Raw genomic sequence first — 17,175 nt, 5'->3', positions numbered from 1 at the left:
GGTGCAAAGTTGCAGTCATATTATCTACTAGTGGCCCAAACAATTGAAGGAGGTTAACTGTTGCAACAAGGCATACTGCATCGACATGAACCAAAATCACAGAGCATACGATTGAGATTCCAACACCATACATCTCAGTCATTAGGAAAATGAGGAATAAGCAGTGCAGACACCGGTTCCTTCAACATGCATTCATAATGATAACTGTACTCTTAAACCTTTGCCATAAATGTTTCGTCTCCGAGCTACAGGGAGTTCCGTGGCCACAACTGTCTGAGCTGCTTTACTCAAGACACTCAGTATGAACAGCATGGCCGGCATTACTCATTTTTATTCTGGAGTTGTAGTGGTAAACATTATGAAAGTGACAGTCAAAAAAAATATACATCGTTGGTTTGCTTAAATGTTCTCAACACTTAAGAGATACATCCTTTGTACCATGAAACACAAAGCAAAGAAAAGGAGCTTGGGATTTTCCTCGTCAAACGACTTATTCTTCAAGAAGCCCGGTGTGTACCCCGGTTTAGAATAGGTACACCGTATCCCTGCGCATCGTAAGAGGCGACCAAGGGTTGGCGTCAGGAAGGGCATCCGGCCATAAAAATATTGCCTCAAACAGGGAACCATGATTGTCTTGGGGCCCGCAAGGCTAACCCCTGCTCTAGCGGGGAAAATGGCCTTAAAACGATCATTCATTCATTTTTTTTCAAGCAAATAAAAGATGAGATATCCCACATAATTTCAACCCAAACAGATGCACATCTTCCTTAAATAGTAGATTGGCTTTCATACTTTAACAACCTCACCCTCTCTTTTCCAGAAATGGAGGCGAGACTGACTTTTTAACAGTAGAACAGTTTGTCACCTTTCTCAATGAAGTAAGAGTTCGTTACATCATTGATCACCGCCTACTGCTGGCGGTAGTGGACACGTAGCTTTTGTCTTTGCATTTCATAGTGCACATGCATGATTTCCTCTTCATCACGTCCATGTACGTGCATCATCATGCTTCATGTCAGTGTCGTCATCCACAATTATGATGGAATATGTGATTACATCATAGTGAATGACTGACTGCAACCGCAGAAACAACGTGACCCAAGGCTGAACGAAATCCTCTTCCCTTTGTATGATCAACGATGCGGTCTTCAACTCATTCAAGCTGAAGAACCAAACCCAGAGTTCAAAGAGCTTGGTGAGCCATCTTTTAACTATTTATTATCATTTTTAATGAAGATCAAGTCCTAGCAAAAGTAGGCTCAATGCAATGCCGGTAAATCGAGGGTCAAAGATTAGCCGATAATGGTGTTGATTTTGTTTTGTGTTTCTGCCAAAGAAACTGTGGACAGGTAATACTGTACACTAGTGTACCAAAAGTCATTGGACATACCTTACAAGCAGTGAGAACTGCCCACACCTGCATGTGATTTACATAACTGTGACTATGAACAGATCCAGAATAATCAGTCAGGGAACATGAGTGTCATTGCTCAGTATAGGAGTATATTCAATTCAATTCAATTCAATAAACTTTATTGTCATCCCATCCATATACAATACAGTATAAAATGGAATGAAATGATGTTCCTCCTGGACCTCAGTGCAATATAAACATTCAAGCAAAACTACACATAGTGCAATTAGACATGACAAGTGTAACGCAATACCATAATACACAGAACAATACTATAAATACACAGGATAGTATACAGTAAATACACAATGAATATCCATGGCAATATGAGTATATCCAAGACGACATAAAATAACATTTTAAACAAAATGTATAGAGTTGAACAGTTGACTGTAGGTTACATCTGATAAGTAAACCGTTTGTGTAGAAACATATTATGTACAGCAGCTTATGATATGTAGGGCTGGGGGGGGGGGGGGGTGAGGGGGGCGGGCGTTTAGACCCTGTTAGTTAAATTAAAGCGGGTGGTGGAAGGTAACAGGGTGTTGAGGAGCCTGACAGCCTGGGGGAAGAAGCTGTTACAGAGTCTGGCAGATCTGGCCCGGATGCTGCGGTACCTTTTCCCAGACGGCAGGAGGGAAAAAAGTCCATCGGACGGGTGGAAACAGTCGTCAGCTATGCTGGTGGCCTTGCCTGTGCAGCGTTTGTAATAGATATCCTGCATGGAGGGGAGAGAGGCCCCAATGATGTTTGAGAACCCCAAACAATCAACACATCTGCCAAACTAACACATCCGCCAAACCAAAACATCTGCCAAACTAACACATCCGCCAAACCAACACATCCGCCAAACCAACACATCTGCCAAACCAACACATCTGCCAAAACAACACATCCGCCAAACCAACACATCCGTCAAACTAATACATCCGCCAAAACAACACATCCGCCAAACCAACACAACATCCGCCAAACCAACACATCCGCCAAACCAACACATCCGCCAAACCAACACATCCGCCAAACCAACACATCCGCCAAACCAACACATCCGCCAAGCCAACTCATCCGCCAAACCAACACATCCGCCAAACCAACACATCCGCCAAGCCAACACATCTGCCAAACCAACACATCCGCCAAGCCAACTCATCCGCCAAACCAACACATCCGCCAAACCAACACATCCGCCAAACCAACACATCCGCCAAACCAACACATCCGCCAAACCAACACATCCGCCAAACCAACACATCCGCCAAACCAACACATCCACCAAACCAACACATCTGCCAAACCAACACATTCGCCAAAACAACACATCCGCCAAAACAACACATCCGCCAAAACAACACATCCGTGAAACTAATACATCCGCCAAAACAACACAACATCCGTCAAACCAACACATCCACCAAACCAACACATCCGCCAAACGAACACATCCGCCAAACGAACACATCCGCCAAACCAACACATCCGCCAAACCAACACATCCGCCAAACCAACACATCCGCCAAACCAACACATCCGCCAAACCAACACATCCGCCAAACCAACACATCCGCCAAACCAACACATCCGCCAAACCAACACCTCCGCCAAACCAACACATCCGCCAAACCAACACATCCGCCAAACCAACACATCCGCCAAACTAATACATCCGCCAAAACAACACAACATCCGCCAAACTAATACATCCGCCAAACTAACACATCCGCCAAACCAACACATTCGCCAATCAAGCGATGATATTTTTCTGTCAGAGAATGGGCATCTCAAAAAAGTGATTTTAATCAAGAACTGCAAACACCATAAAGAGGTAGAAGACAACAGGCAACAAACCTCGATGAAATAGACAGAAGGGATGTTCAGGAATGCATTGGATGGAACTCTTTGATGTGGATAAAGAGCTCGCGAGTGAATCGAATGTCAGACAACCACTGGTCGAGTTTATAGAGCCCTGCATTCCGTGCAATATCATGGAAGAGCTACACACAAACCTTTCATCGTTGGGGTCAATGCATAAGGTCACATGGCATAGTGCAATCTATTATCCTGCCACTTCCAAATATGGAGTGTCTTTTTTACATTTAAGGTGGTTTCATTGAGCTTGAAGAGGCCATTATCACCTCACTTTGTGCATACCTGCCGGTTGTGCTTTTGGACAGGCCACCTTTCCCTTGATGGCTTCTGTTGCTATTTGATGTCGGATGAGAATGCTCCAGTCTTCTTGGATCGGCTGGAACTTTACCAGGACATGGAGCAACCTCTGAGCCATTATTACATCAATTCGTCACACAACACGTACTTGACTGGGCGCCAATTTGGGGGCCGCTCTGCTGTTGAAATGTACCGTCAAGTGCTGCTCTCTGGTTGTAGGTGAGATTCTTCGATACCTGCATGTTTGCATAAATATCTTTGGTATTTTTCGGTATTTATGTACATTTAAGACATGAATATGAGAGGAGAGAGACAGAGACAGAGACAGAGAGAGAGAGACAGAGAGAGAGAGACAGAGAGAGAGAGAGAGACAGAGAGAGAGAGACAGAGAGAGAGAGACAGAGAGAGAGAGACAGAGAGAGAGAGACAGAGAGAGAGAGACAGAGAGAGAGAGACAGAGAGAGAGACAGAGAGAGAGACAGAGAGAGAGACAGAGAGAGAGACAGAGAGAGAGAGAGAGAGAGAGAGAGAGAGAGAGAGAGAGAGAGAGAGAGAGAGAGAGAGAGAGAGACACACACAGACTTTTGAAGCTCTTCTATTATAAAGGTAAGAAAACCACACAAGTCATGCAAATAATACAATCACTACAATTCCAAACATGTGCAGCCCAACAACAACAATAAAAACCCCAAACACTAAAATAAAAAATTTAACACACCATTATCAAGTTTACAAAACGACCCTTTACACAACATTTTTCCACAAAGGTTTGTAAATCATCTTTCATTTGGCAAAAATAATTCCAAGCGTAACCTTGCCATGACCAGAGCCTTAAAAACAATTACCACATCACATAAAATATCAGCATTTGCCAGGAGCTTTGCTTTTCTTGTCTTGTAGATTGCTAATTTTCCAATAGAAATTAACAAGAGCAGTCTCAGAGCGTTTTTTGTAACTAAGTGGTATTCCAAAAATAAAAACACGTGTAGAAAAAGAAAAGTTCATACGATTAAAAAAAGTTGATAAAAACCAAAGAAGGGAGAGTGTCTTGCACAATCTACGTAAGCATGGAAAAGGTCTTCAGAAATCATACAAAAAGGGCATTCCAGTGAACTATCCTCATTAAAATGATGTAATAAAACATTGGAGGGTAACACTACATGGGCGAGTCTCCTAGCAATATCACCAGTTATTTTAACAATCAGTGAAACATACATTGCAGACCATTGCGGATGGGAGGGAGACCCAGAAGGCAGTTTCTCTTTCCATCGAGCCCCAAAATAAACCGGCTGTAACGAGGGAAACCGGATTGAAATACACAAACGATACAGTCTCTTTTTATCCTTGCTGGAAAGTGGTGATGAGGACAACAAGATAGATGTTGTGGTGCTATCAGCCGGCAGGCTAGAGCTAGCACAGATCTGTGGTGGTGTATGGTGGTCACCAATGATGGCGGTTAAGCTCAGGCCCAAGTGCCTAAAAACACACAGGATTTCCTGTAGGACCTTGGCCAAGCGCCTCAAAGATCTGATACCAGTTCTTACTTGAAGATGTCCTGCGGAGAATCAACTATTCCTGTTAGTCATGAATGTCCCGAGTCGTGCTCATGCCAGCACTCAAAAAAACGTTGCACAAAAGCGCGTGAATGAGGAATAGCAGAAAAAGATCTTCATCAATGATCTCTCTGACTCTCTTGAAAATCCTCTTTATCTCTTTACTGATGAGTGATGACTCTACTCTCTGTCGCTGCATTCCTCATCCCTCAGATCGGCAGTCTGCAGCCTCCTCACTCTCTGCAGACCTGGACAAAATCACAGACTGGGCAAACAAGTGGAACATGTCTTTCAATCCTGACAAATCTCACACTCTTACGATGTCTCTCCGAAAAGACCGACTGGACAACCCTCCCATCCACTTTCTGAATAATCCTCTCCAAGAAGTTCTGTCACTCAAGCTTTTGGGTCTCACTATCTGCCATGATCTTTCCTGGGGAAACCACATTTCAAATCTGGCCTCCAAAGCCAGTCACCGACTGGGCGTCCTTCCTTGTGTTACGAATTCATGTGAATTACTATTCAGGTCTTTGCTTATCAATGGGTAGTCGATTAAAGGTTGTTGTGATTAAAGGGTCAGGAGCCCTTCTGGGAAAAAGGAGACCGGAAACGGAAGGAAAAAGACACGAGGTCCTGGAGAAGCGACGATCTTCTTCTTCTTCCTCGCCGAGCTCCGAGGCGAGGGTATCGATATCGAGCAGCGTCTGACGCTGCGTTGGGAAACCCATCTGGCGAAAGGAATTACCCCTTGACACATCAAGTTGCCGTGGGTTCGTGCACGGAACCAAGCGTCCTACACAGTTCGCCTCACCATCTACAAGGAAGCGTACGGGTCGCACCTTGGGCCTCGCGCGCTGGACAAGCCGCGCGTTGCTTTGCCCACGTTGCTTGGCAAGGAGGTGCACGCTGCAACCGTTGTTCCCGGTACGTGACGTGCACGTTTGGGAGCACGTCAGCCAGGGGTTAGTTCAACCGCCCGTGTGCGGAGAAGCCGACCATCACCTTGGTCAGGAGGGGCCCAGAGACATTGTGAGGGACAGAGACCAAAGGGGTCGTGAGTACCCAAGGGGTCGGGAGTGGGGAAAGGGGACACACATATATAAGATGGCCATCTTAATCATATTGGTGATTGATTGTTGATTGTGGATTGTTGATGGTTGCTGATTGTTGATTCCTTGGGGGAATATATTATTGATTACTCTGGATCCTTGGTGTGGGGTTTCTTATTGACTGGAATTCATATTGATTGCGTTACGAAAGCGTATAAATCATATATCTTTCTGGCGGGGTGCCTCCCACGGTCCGGGGGTCACCGAGACCAGGTAGTTACCGGGAGGACCACGTAACAGAATTGGGGGCTCGTCCAAATTATAATTTGCGGATTCGCAATTGGGTCTACGTCCGGGATCTGTAAAATTTTCTACATTTTAGTCCGGGAAAGAATTCCCAAGAGTGGGAACTTTTCCAACGTTCCTAAAATTGTTTTGCTCTGTCGACAAAACAACAACAACAATAACAAAAAAAATAAAAAATAACAATAGCAATAATAGTAATACTGTTGCTTTTCTTTGTTGGAAATTTCTGGGGTGAAGGTTAACAGGTGTTACCAGTAGTCACCATGGCGTTTGTGGCACAGAACTTTGCGGTAACACCTAGTGAGGCACAGTTCCGAGCGTTACTAAAAGCGGACCTCTTGAAATTGGCCAAACATTTTAACTTGGAGGTCCGAACTAATTTGAGGAAGGCAGAGTTGCAGACCACGGTGATACAGTCTATGGTGGGATTAGGAACATGGGACGAGTTAGCCTGGCAGTGGCTACCCGAAGAACCAGAAGACGTTGAGCTCCAGAAACTGGAGTTGCAATTACGGAGCCAGGAACGGATCAAAGAAGAGGAAAGGAAAGCAGAAGAGAGGAGAGAAGAGAAACAAGCAGAGGAAAGGAGAGTGGAACGAGAACTCCAGGAAAGGTTAAAAGAAGAAGAAAGGAAAGCAGAAAAGGAAAGAGCAGAAGAAGAAAGGAAAGCAGAAGAGAGGAGAGAAGAGAAACAAGCAGAGGAAAGGAGAGTGGAACGAGAACTCCAGGAAAGGGTAAAAGAAGAAGAAAGGAAAGCAGAAGAGAGGAGAGAAGAGAAACAAGCAGAGGAAAGGAGAGTGGAACGAGAACTCCAGGAAAGGTTAGCAGAAGAAGAAAGGAAAGCAGAAAAGGAAAGAGCAGAAGAAGAAAGGAAAGCAGAAGAGAGGAGAGAAGAGAAACAAGCAGAGGAAAGGAGAGTGGAACGAGAATTCCAGGAAAGGTTAGAAGGGAGAAAAGCAGAGGAGAGGAGAGCTGCCAGGGAACTCGAAGCAGCGGAGAGAAAAGCCGAAAGGGAGTTGAAGGAACGTGATCTGGCGCTTCAGCAAGAGATTAAATTCAAGGAGCTGGATTTAATGAGAGAACGGGGAGAGGTACCACCCTTGCTGACGGGGTCGACACCTAGCCAGAACACCTGGGAGGTGGGCAGACATGTGAGGCTGGTTCCACCCTTCAGTGAAAAGGAAGTCACTCAATTTTTTCCACACTTTGAGAAAGTGGCTCGACAGTTAAACTGGCCGGAGGAGTCCTGGACCATACTAGTGCAAAGTGTGCTAGTGGGTAAAGCTCAAGAGATTTCTTCAGCACTACCAATGGACCAATGTGCAGATTATGAGGTATTGAAGAAGTACATCCTCAAAGCCTATGAGTTGGTTCCGGAAGCTTACCGGCAAAAATTCAGGAATGTCAGGAAGAGGGAGAGTGAGACCCATGTGGAGTTTGCTAGAGTGAAAGAAAATATGTTTGATCGGTGGTGTGAGTCAAAAGGAGTCGGGAACGACTTCGAAGCATTGCGTGACCTGATGCTGGTGGAGGAATTTCAACAGTGTGTCCACGAGGACATCAAAGTGTACCTGCAGGAAAAGAAAGTACCAAAGTTGTGGGACGCAGCCACCATGGCAGATGATTATGCCTTAACACACCGGATAGGGGTCCACAAACCTAACTCCTCGCCTAGATCTCCGCAGGGGAGGTGTGGAACAGCAGGTGCGGAGAACGACAATACATGGCGGCGGCCTCGAGATGATTATGGGGACAACGCTGATGCCCGAACTGTTCGAAATCAGAGGGCTACGGGCCCAAGACAAACTTATTTTTCGGGGGGCCCGAGGCAGACCACGAGTTTTTCCTCCGGGCCTACTTGCGCTTTTTGCAAGAAACCTGGACACTTGATGTCCAGTTGTTACCTCATGAAAAGGGAAAACCCAGAGCGGAGTCCGACTATTACCACTCCGAATGCGATGGCAAGCGTAAGAAATCGCCCACAGAAGAGTTACCAATCATTTATTTATGAGGGGTTGGTCTCACTCAAGGGAGACTTGACTAACTCAAGACCGGTTAGGGTTTTGAGGGACACAGGAGCCCATCAATCCTTAATGCTTGAAGGCATTTTGCCATTGTCAAAGAGTACCGCAACTGGTGATAGTGTTCGGTTACAAGGGATCGGTGGCTGTGTTAGTGCCCCACTTCATGTCATCCATTTGGAATCCGATTTGGTGTCAGGACCGGTCACCGTCGGTTTACAAGCCACGCTTCCTGTAGAGGGAGTATCTGTGATTATCGGGAATGATTTGGCCGGGGGGCAAATTTATGGTAACCCGAGGGTGGGTAAAGAGCCCCGCAGGGGAAATAACACCACCCCCACTCGGGATGGCGACAAAAGTTCCAAGTTATTTGTAGGGGGACTGAACTTCAACACAGAGGAAGAAGTTCTGACCTCTGTCTTCAACAGATATGGGCCGCTGGTGGAAGTGCGGGTGGTAAAAGTCAGGGAAACGCAACGGTCAAGAGGGTTCGGCTTTGTCACGTTTGCAAGCACAAGAGATGCCAGAGAGGCAGAGAAGAATTGGAATGGTAAGGATTTGGAGGGTCGGACCATAACAGTAGGGAAGGCATTTCGTAGATGTCGAGAGGTCTACAGAAGAGGACAACTTGGCAGTAGTTTTGGGGTTGGCAGCAGCCGATATTACTATGGAGGCTCCCAGAGTTACGGCACCTCCCGAAAGAATGATTGTCAGAGCACTGGCCGAGAAGGAGACCGCCAGTCAAGTAACGGCTGGGACAAGGGGTCCCACCGTAACTGTTAGGAGTCTGGAGAAGTTGAAGCACTAGATACGGGGGAGCCGCCGAGCCGGGGCTCCTACACGGACTAACCGTGAACGCCACGTTCTTAAAGGCATCCAGGTAGTGAACTTTCCTGCACGGACTAACCGTGAACTCCACGTTCTTAAAGGCGTCCATGTAATGAACTTTCCTCCCCGGACTAACCGTGAACTCCACATTCCTTAAGGCGTCCATGTAGGGAATACTCAGCTGGGCCTCCCGAAAAAAGTGCTATCAAGAGGTTTAACTTTGGGGCTTTGGTCACCACCTCTTAACCGTCATTCAAGAGAAACTAGAAGTGGTTGACGCTTGGTCCAGAGTGAATTAATCTAGGGGTTTTGGTGAAATTTTGTTGCTTTATTTTTAAGTGATAATGGTGCCCGGGGGGAACTGATGATTTGGGGGTGTGAGTTATCTGGTTTGTTTATCCAAGTTGGCCGGCAAAGAAAGTTTTCGCTGGGTTCAAACTTTCTTTCTTGAAGGGGGGGAGTGTTACGAATTCATGTGAATTACTATTCAGGTCTTTGCTTATCAATGGGTAGTCGATTAAAGGTTGTTGTGATTAAAGGGTCAGGAGCCCTTCTGGGAAAAAGGAGACCGGAAACGGAAGGAAAAAGACACGAGGTCCTGGAGAAGCGACGATCTTCTTCTTCTTCCTCGCCGAGCTCCGAGGCGAGGGTATCGATATCGAGCAGCGTCTGACGCTGCGTTTGGAAACCCATCTGGCGAAAGGAATTACCCCTTGACACATCAAGTTGCCGTGGGTTCGTGCACGGAACCAAGCGTCCTACACAGTTCGCCTCACCGTCTACAAGGACGCGTACGGGTCGCACCTTGGGCCTCGCGCGCTGGACAAGCCGCGCGTTGCTTTGCCCACGTTGCTTGGCAAGGAGGTGCACGCTGCAACCGTTGTTCCCGGTACGTGACGTGCACGTTTGGGAGCACGTCAGCCAGGGGTTCGTTCAACCGCCCGTGTGCGGAGAAGCCGACCATCACCTTGGTCAGGAGGGGCCCAGAGACATTGTGAGGGACAGAGACCAAAGGGGTCGTGAGTACCCAAGGGGTCGGGAGTGGGGAAAGGGGACACACATATATAAGATGGCCATCTTAATCATATTGGTGATTGATTGTTGATTGTGGATTGTTGATGGTTGTTGATTGTTGATTCCTTGGGGGAATATATTATTGATTACTCTGGATCCTTGGTGTGGGGTTTCTTATTGACTGGAATTCATATTGATTGCGTTACGAAAGCGTATAAATCATATATCTTTCTGGCGGGGTGCCTCCCACGGTCCGGGGGTCACCGAGACCAGGTAGTTACCGGGAGGACCACGTAACACTTGGCACACCTGAGCTCCTCACCACATACAAGGCTTTCATCTGCAGCTCAATGGAATACTGCTCTCCCATCTGGGCTGGTGCTCCTGCCTCACACCTAGCTCGCCTTCACGCTGTTGAAACCAAAGCGTTCAGAATCATTGGAATCTCTCGCGATGAAGCTAACTCCAAGGGCATTTCACTCACGCACCGCAGACAGGTTGGTGGTCTTTCCATCTTCTACCGACTCCTCTCCGGCCTTGCTCCCCCAGCTCTCTGGGCTCTGTCCCCCAAATATTCCTACAGGTCGCACAAGATCTGCCTGCAACCCTCTTATGGTTAAACTGCCAAAATCAAGACTCTCTGCTCACCTTCACTCCTTCATTCCTCTTTTCTCCTGCCTCTGGAACAAACTCCCTCACTCTCTTCAATCCCACTCCTCCCTCCAGGTCTTTAAAACAGCTGTTCACCACCATCTCTTATCTTCCCCCATTCAAAACCTTGATCTTTTCTACCCCGCTAATTTCACCCCAAATCCACTTTTTTGAAATACCAACTTCCTTCCTGGAAGTCCTTGGTGTCCTTGTGTTTTATACTTCTCCCACCCCCCCCCCTTCCCACGCCTCCTCCCCCCAAGCCCTCTCCCTCCCACACATCTCCCGATGTCCCTGCTCTCAAATGTTGTGTTTGTGTGCTTCCCCTTCTCTCCCCATCTTGTCTACCGCTCCCTCTTTTTATATATTTTGTTTGTCTGTTTGATTTGTTTGTGTGATAAATGTTAGCTCTTTCACGAGCCTCGATTCTGTATCCAGAAAAAAAAAGGGCATTGTAGAAAAGGGGTCCCCGGAGGAACCTTTCACTGTTGTACGTCTCCATTTGCCGAGTTACTGAAATGGACCGCCAGACGTGCAAGACATCTTGGTAAAAGTCAGGGAGCAGCGAAGCATCGACATGTTGCAGCTCCATGAAAAAGAGTTCACAATTGTAGCCCAGCATGCCAGCTTGTTTTAATATACAGTTTGCAGTAGATTTCCAGGGCAAGGCCTCCAGAAACAAAAAACGACGAGCTGTAGAGACTCGGAAGGCCATCACCCGACAAAGGATGTCCACAAGTCCATGACCCCCTTCCGCCAGTGGAAGGCAAATAGTCTCTGGCTTTAGCCAGTGTTTGCCATCCCAAAAGAAGTCAAGTAAGCATTTTTGGATTGACGACACCAACGTTGCAGGTGGCTGCAAAGGCAATCATTTTATGCCATAAGAGAGGGGCCACCAGGTTGTTAATGACCAGGGCACAACCTCTAAAGACAAGGTCGACAAAATTCCTCTCCATCTGTTTAATTTATTGCTAATTTTGTGGAGCAATCCATCCCAATTTGACAAAACCAGGGGTTCCAAGGTAAACACCGAGGTATTTCGCACCTTCTTTTCCTCATGTCAAATTCATAGGGAGAATTGGAAGGGCAGAAGGTGGCGTACCGCCGACCCAAACTGCTTTACATTTAGACCAATTAATTAGCGTTGTACATGCTTGAGAGTAGACCCGTAGGCACTCAAATAGCAGAACAATGTCATTACTGCTGCGAACAGCAACACGTACATCATCAGCATAGGCCGAAATGATAACGGGCTTTTCTGCTGGAGTCACTGAAAAGCCCATTAGAGAAGATCGTAAATGAATCAAAAGGGGCTCAATTCAAAGAGAGTACAAGATTCCAGATAAGGGACAACCTTGCCGAATTCCCCTCCCAATCTGCAAAGGTGAACAGAGACCATCATTGACCTTGATCAAGCTAAAAATGTGATTATACAATAAAGATACATAAAAAATAAAGGATGCCCCAAAACTAAATTGCTTTAAAATGTGAAACAAATACTCATGATTAACAGAGTCAAAAAAGTCAAAAGCCTTTTCTTGATCAATGTTGTTGTTGAAATGCACACACATCCCACAGGTCTCGTACCAAAAAAATGTTATCGTGCATAGATCTGTGCATAACACAGTACGATTGATGTTGATGTATAACTGTGCTTAGAACAGTCTTTACACGGTTAGCTAGCGTTTTGGCAAAAATCTTGTAATCTGTGCAGAGAAGAGAAATTGGGCACCAGTTCTGTATCAATTGCAGGTCGTTTTTCTTAGGGATAAGGCAAACAACTGCATGTCGACAACTAAGGGGTAACAATCCCTCACGCAGGCTGTATAAAAACACTGAGTGCAAAGCAGGACCAAGCATGTCCCAAAAGGTTTTATAAAATTCAGCTGGTAACCCATCAAAACCAGGAGCCTTATGATCAGCAAGGCCATCGAGCGCAGTTTTAAGTTCACCGAGAGTAATGTTCTCATCCAAGACATGCCGTTGATGCTCATCTATCTGCGGTAAATTGGTCATAATATTCTGCATTGCAGGCACATCATTGGGCTTAAAGGAAAACACATTCTCAAAGTAAGACCGAACAAAATGAACAATCTCCGTATTATCACTAAGAATATGCCCATCACTTGCCCGAAGACTAAGCATTTGCTGGCTCGCCTTGGTCGTCTTCTCAAACTTAAAGTAATCTTTACAACATGTGTCTGATGACAGTAAACCATTCACTCTCAGCCTGACTAAGGCACCGATACCATTTTCTTGAATTAATTCCTTAAGCAGAGTTTGTTTTTCAAAAATGGGTTGACACCGTTTTTCATCACTGTGGACCTCAGTACCTTCCTGCAATCGTAGAATTTCTTGTTTCAAGGCATCAACACATAATTGTTTACTTTGAGAGCAATTGGTTTTGTATTGCTGACAGAAAACACGGATCTGCGCTTTAGCATAGTCCCACCACTGACAGAGATTTAGGAAACGATGTTGGAAATACACAACCTTGTCCCAAAAAACCACAAAGGATGATTTAAAGAAAGGATCGCTCAGAAGTGAGGTGTTAAAGGACCAATACAGGGTGCGGCGTTTGAAACGAGGAAAAGAAAAGCACAGTTTTACCAAAGAATGATCAGAGAAGCCAGAAGGGACAATAGCCGTATACGTCACAAGATTGATAGCAGAGTTAGGAATATAAAATTTATCAAGACGAGCAAGTGAAAGGTGATTTAGTAAAACCCGACACCAGCTAAATAGCTGCAGGTTTGGGTGTTGTTGCCGCCATACATCGTTGAGGTCATGCCGCGAAATTATACTGGAAAGAGGCCTACTTGAAGCTGGATGTGGCTCTGCACTGTTCCTATCTAAAGTTGGGTTTAAAGTACAGTTAAAGTCACCCCCTAAACACAACAATGTATCAGGAGAGAGGTGTCTCAGGAAATTAAAAGACTGATTTAAAAAAAAGTTCCTCGATCTGTACTATCGCTTAGAGCATAGACGTTAACAAACATAAATCGTTGCTGATTGTATTCAAACTCTACAGAGGCTAGATAGCCTGGTACGATTTCCTTAAAGATAGGGGGGGAGACAGACAAATGTGCACTGACAAAAAAGCAATACCCGGACTCACAGAATCTGTATTACTAAAAAACCAAGTGCCAATCAGCTGTTGCTGCCAATCAGCCATGCAGTCTGCAGTGGCACGAGTTTCTTGCAATAAAAGTACATCAATCTTTTCCCTCCTGGCTAATTGCACAGTCTGGGACCTACGCAGCTGACTGCGCCCACTATTAATGTTCAAACTTGCTATGTTCATAAAAACATAGGCAGCAACACAGCCATTACAGGTTTAATTCTGTCCTTGCTCTGACAAGGTACCTCTTCAGTCTTTTCAGCGATTTATCAGAAATATGAAGGGCCGCAGATTGTTGTACAACTTCCCGAGCCCCAATAATGAAGGTGTGAGTGTCAACAAAGAAATCGCAAATTTTCTTGCGCCTTTTATGGTAAGTTTTTTTTGTAGGAAATCCATGATTTCAGCAGGAGGGACAGAGTCTCCAGAGACATGCTCCGATGAGAAGTCGGCCTCACCATCACTCAGTGAGGCAACGGAAGAACCCCATCAGAGTCACAATCATTGCATTGAGAGTCCATTGCCGAAGCAACAGGCTCATCAACGTGACAATCTGAGACGTCAACGCTATCACCCTGCTGACCATGAGCTTGACAAGGCTCAGCTGCCTCAATGGATGATTCGATCACAGACAGATCACTAGTTCCTACACACTCACCACTCCCCACAGACGGAGGGGTGGCACAATCAACACAACCTTCAGCAAGGGACACACATGGAGGTTCAACCTCACATGGAGGTTTACCCTCAGAACACCCGAGAGACTCAGGTGCTGCCTGGTCAACACATAAATTTTCAGCATTTATCACATTACCCTCAAAAGATTCTGAAGGCAGAGGAGGATGAGGAATTACCTCAACTGGAGGCAACTGCTGAGGAGGAGGATGCGCTCCATCGTTACCTTCACTAACCACTTGAGCAAAGGTCGGAGGACTGGCCAAGACCTTATTATCAGGCTCGTTGAGGTCGCTAGAAGGCTAGCCCCCGCTCTAGTAGGGAAAATGGCCTTTTAAAATGCATGTTGTTGTTGTTGTTGTTGTTGTTGTTGAGGTCGCTAGAAGGTGAGAGGGTTATTTTCTTGGTTCTCTGTTTGTCAACAATGGGGTTTGTGTCAGCACCACCCATACTATTTACATCATGGACAACGATCTCAGTAGAGCCCTGCTGTTCATCACCATTCATGCTAGTGACTCTATCCGTGGACTTTTTCAGGCACGAGTCTTTTAAATGACCATATTGACCACACTCAAAACACACTAGAGACTCTGTGGAGACAAAGACCCGATAAGTGTGAGCTTCGACCTTGAAGGGCAATACCGCATTTAAAGAGGTTACACCACGTGGTAAAATCATAAAAACAAAACGACGAAAGGACATGACGTGTTTTAAATGGTTATTTTTCCCTCGTACAGGAACCATAGTAACTGAAGAGACGACAGAACCAAGTTTGTTTAGTTCAGTAATCAGGTCTTTGTTCTTAAGGAACGGAGGAGCGTTAGAGAGAGAAATCCGAACTGCCGGCGTGTCGAGTGGACATACCTGAATAAATACGTCGGGAGCAAAGAAAAGTCCGTGCTCGACTATTTGAGCAACCATGGGTCCTGCGGAAACAAAGATTACCACACGTTTATTCATGCGGGATTGTGGGAAGCCGCTTTTACATTATCCAAACCGATTATCTCTCCGACGGCAAGGATAATGGCCTCGACGTTGATTCCCGATGGAGGTGAACAAACTAACCCGTGTTTCCGGGATAGCGCTTCAAGAGACGTGTAACGAGAGCTATCCGCCATCGTTTCCACGTTTAAACAAAGGATAAATGTATAAATGGTTATTGAAGTCAAAAAGCTTCAGTAAACAAACGAAAAATAAAAGTAATTACGAAAAAAGAAACGGAAAAAAGTATAATGATTTGTAACACGAAGCGAAAAAACCGAAGAGGGAACCGCCCTAAGGGGGAACCCTTACCTGTATCACCACGTGTGCTCCCTCACTCTCAAGAGGGGGGAAGGGATGATAACGTGGAAGAGGGATACACAAAAGACGGCACAAAGGTGAGAAGAGGAAAGGGGCGGGTAGAGATACAAACCACAAGCACGGAGCTACAAGGCCAAAACACGAGCAGACGCCATGACACTGCACCCAACGCACCAACAGCCAGCAGGGGGCGAGAGAGAGAGAAGAGACAATATGGATATCTTCCTTGGTTTGTGATTGAAATTAACATATAGGTACTAAGGCACAAAACCTGAATATTGATGGAAATGATTGTTTTGGAGTGAAACTCAATTTTAAATTTTAACTTTGGCCAAAGCTACAAGGTGACTAATTTTTGATTCATGATACTTATTTTTCCCTGCAGGTGTGTTGAACTTGACTGCTGGGATGGGAAAGGAGATGACCAAGAGCCCATTATAACTCATGGCAAAGCCATGTGCACTGACATCCTGTTGAAGGTACAGTACCTTAAAACCGTTTGTGTGTGTGTGTGTGTGTGTGTGTTAGAATTGTGAGGAACATAAATGAAAAAACAAGTTAAGGGTGTGTGTGTGTGTGTGTGTGTGTGTGTGTGTGTGTGTGTGTGTGTGTGTGTGTGTTAGTTATCTACATATGCGGGTTTCAGAAAGTGGAACAGAGTCCTCCCAGGTCTCGAAGTATCCACCTACGTTTCAGTAAAGGGTCATGATTCATGGACCAGTTTGTGAAGTTTTCTTATTCTCAAAGTTTTGTTCCGAGGGCTCTTTTGAGGATCGTCACCGTGCCTCAGACAGCTTCCAAATACAGTTTGTTTGTCATAATATTCCCAGGGAATGTTTTTAAGATCTCTGTAAGGTTCTTTTTTAGCTGCAACGAGCAGCTCTATGAGAGGACCGCATTGTTGTTCTTGTTGTTGGGGTGCCTTTTTGAATAGCGCATGCGCATACACTCGGATGTGCGTTGGTATGAGATAAGAACATCGTGGACTAAAATCGCGATTTGTTTGAAGAAACCAGAATAAATTTAGCAACAAAGACAACATGAATGTTTTCATATCAATCTCGTTTCACAGAAC

The 17,175-nt window shown here is 45.6% G+C and overlaps 1 protein-coding gene across 1 annotated transcript in view; it reads left to right on the top strand.

Moving 5' to 3' along the window:
* The window catches only part of LOC137436614 (1-phosphatidylinositol 4,5-bisphosphate phosphodiesterase beta-4-like), a 159,763-nt gene that overhangs the window by 68,411 nt on the left and 74,177 nt on the right, over positions 1-17,175 (top strand). Inside the window, exons 10-13 of the mRNA XM_078786265.1 lie at positions 821-878; positions 1,087-1,195; positions 3,589-3,799; positions 16,486-16,579. Of these exons, the coding sequence (XP_078642391.1) occupies positions 821-878; positions 1,087-1,195; positions 3,589-3,799; positions 16,486-16,579 (472 nt within the window). The remainder of the gene's footprint in view (positions 1-820; positions 879-1,086; positions 1,196-3,588; positions 3,800-16,485; positions 16,580-17,175) is intronic.

The sequence above is a fragment of the Myxine glutinosa genome, chromosome 11 (genome assembly GCF_964187855.1).
Source record: "Myxine glutinosa chromosome 11, kmMyxGlut1.1, whole genome shotgun sequence".
Classification (NCBI taxonomy): domain Eukaryota; kingdom Metazoa; phylum Chordata; class Myxini; order Myxiniformes; family Myxinidae; genus Myxine; species Myxine glutinosa.
The sequence above is the reverse complement of the archived record's forward strand: the minus strand, read 5'-3'. Positions and strand labels throughout refer to the sequence as shown.